General features: G+C 42.6%; 1 protein-coding gene across 1 annotated transcript in view; it reads right to left on the bottom strand.

Moving 5' to 3' along the window:
- Positions 1 to 845: 845 nt before the first annotated feature.
- The window catches only part of LOC137992626 (heat shock cognate 71 kDa protein-like), a 17894-nt gene continuing 16249 nt past the window's right edge, over positions 846 to 2490 (bottom strand). The window contains exon 5 of the mRNA XM_068838068.1: positions 846 to 2490. This exon is cut by the window's right edge and continues 532 nt beyond it. Within this exon, the coding sequence (XP_068694169.1) occupies positions 1536 to 2490 (955 nt within the window). The 3' untranslated portion in view covers positions 846 to 1535.

Raw genomic sequence — 2490 nt, 5'->3', positions numbered from 1 at the left:
TTTATGGATCTTAGCAAGGCCTTCGATCTAGTTAATCACAAAGTTCTTGAATCTAAGCTTGCTAAATATCACGTCAGCCCACAAGCTCCACAATGGTTTACTTCATATCTTAGAAACAGAACGCAGCATAGTCTGAAATTCCAGCCGTCTCCTCCCTAACCCTAGTAGGGGGCACCTACTAGGGTTAGGGAAGACACGGCTGGAATTTCAGACTAAACACAGCAATGCTTCGTGTCAGGGTCTGTGTCGATCCTATTATGCTGTCAAGTTGTAGCTGTTCAAGCTTAAATCAGCAGGATGCACGTGTGGATGTTTAGGTGTGATCTGCATATCATTCATAGCGATATGGTTTTTATGCTGCGTTCGTCTGAGTGGGTTCAGCGAGTTGTAAGACGTCTCTCAAAACAATTTCAAATTTCCCATCTATTTTGTCCAAGATTGTAGTTTCCTGTAAAGATTTTCGTTTGGAAGACGTTAAATGCTCACAAAGTGCAGTGTCTATCAAGAAATAGACATCCGGGATGTCTAAACAAGACTTTGGGAGCAGTTGCCCACACTGACAATACCGGCTGTTTAGTCTTTCTGCGACGCACGCTAAGTAGAGGCTCTGTCAGGGTAAATTCCGACAAGCGACATGGCCTAAAAAGTAGCGACAGCACTTCCAAGTGAAATCGCGACAAACGACATCCTTTCTTTAAATTTCCGACAGCAACGTAAAGCCATGGTGAAACATTGACAAAGCACCGACACGAGACTTTAAAATTCAGACAAGCGACACGAATCACCAAATTCCCTTGAGGCTGACCATAGTTTTTGCAAAGTCATATCACCAGGTAATTCCATCGTTTTGAAAATAAAAGCTGCTTTATTATTTATCAGCGTCACCTCTCATACTGTATTTTTCACGCTACTCTTATTTTGTCCAGATAAAGGAGGTCACAGCTGTTCTGGGGCTCATTTACTGAAATTCAAGCACGCTTTAGATAAATTTGTTTATTTTCTTGATTTATGCACGCGCTACGGGCCTATTTGCCACCACGCACTTGCACTGTTAATCTCATACAGACACTTACCATCTGATGAAATGGTGCGTAGTGCACTTAAAACAAACTACCTACAAAAATGAAATTTGAATAACGCATGCTCATTTTACTTTATTCTCTAGCTCTCAGGGAAGGTGTGCATTACCTTAAAAAAAAAAAAGGGAACCACAATGCGAATAAGTTTAAATGTAACTCAGAAAACGTAGCTGGTGTCTTAGATAAATGACCATTTCTCTTCTGTAATAAATCCCGAGAAATTTTGGAAACTCTTGGAGTAAGTTAATCGACTTCTCAATAGTTGATGCAGTCGCTTCGCTGCTGCCAGCTAACAAAAGAAAAAAAGGAAGCATAAGAGTGGTGCTTCTTAATTTCAATGAAAATTCCTTAATAATTCAAAAGTCAAACGAAGCTTTATATTCCACAAAGCTAAGCCCAGAGCTTATTTCATGTCTCCTTTTGTTACATAAGAAGTTTCTACAATAAGCAAGTTAATCAGTCGACTTCTTCAATGGTTGGTCCAGTTGCTTCGCCGCTGCCAGGTTGTGCTGCCCCAGACTGAGCTCCAGGAAAACCTCCAGGCATTCCACCACCAGGCATCCCGCCAGCACCTCCCGCACCTCCAGCACTCTGATAAAGTTTGGTAATGATAGGATTGCAGACTGCCTCCAGCTCTTTCTGTTTGGCCTCGTAATCTTCCTTGTCCGCTGCTTCCGTCTTATCCAACCACTCAATTATTTCTTTACACTTGTCCATGATGGCTGTCTTATCTTCCTCACTGATCTTGTCCTTGACCTTGTCATCTTCAACTGTTGACTTCATGTTGTAGGCATAGCTTTCCAAGCTATTCTTTGCTTGAATCTTGTCACGTTGCTTGTCGTCATCTGCTTTAAACTTCTCAGCATCCCTGACCATCCTTTCAATATCTTCTTTGGAGAGCCGACCTTTGTCGTTTGTTATGACAATCTTGTTCTCTTTTCCAGTGCTTTTGTCTGTTGCAGACACATTCATGATTCCATTGGCATCAATATCGAAAGTGACCTCAATCTGGGGTACGCCACGTGGAGCAGGTGGAATGCCAGTAAGTTCAAACTTTCCAAGTAGATGGTTGTCCTTAGTCATGCTGCGTTCACCTTCAAACACCTGAATCAACACAGCAGGTTGGTTATCAGAATACGTAGTGAACACCTGGCTCTTCTTGGTTGGAATTGTAGTGTTACGTGTGATGAGTGACGTCATCACACCTCCGGCAGTCTCAATACCGAGCGACAAGGGTGCCACATCTAGGAGAAGGAGGTCTGCTACAGTTTCGCTCTTGTCCCCTTTAAGGATAGCAGCCTGCACTGCAGCACCATAAGCTACAGCTTCATCTGGGTTGATGCTTTTATTAAGTTCTTTGCCGTCAAAGAAATCCTGCAGTAACTTCTGGATTTTAGGAATGCGTGTTGAG

The sequence above is a fragment of the Montipora foliosa genome, chromosome 2 (genome assembly GCF_036669935.1).
Source record: "Montipora foliosa isolate CH-2021 chromosome 2, ASM3666993v2, whole genome shotgun sequence".
In the NCBI taxonomy this organism is placed as follows: Eukaryota; Metazoa; Cnidaria; class Anthozoa; order Scleractinia; family Acroporidae; genus Montipora; species Montipora foliosa.
Note: the sequence above shows the minus strand (reverse complement) of the source record. Positions and strands in the feature narration are given on the sequence as shown.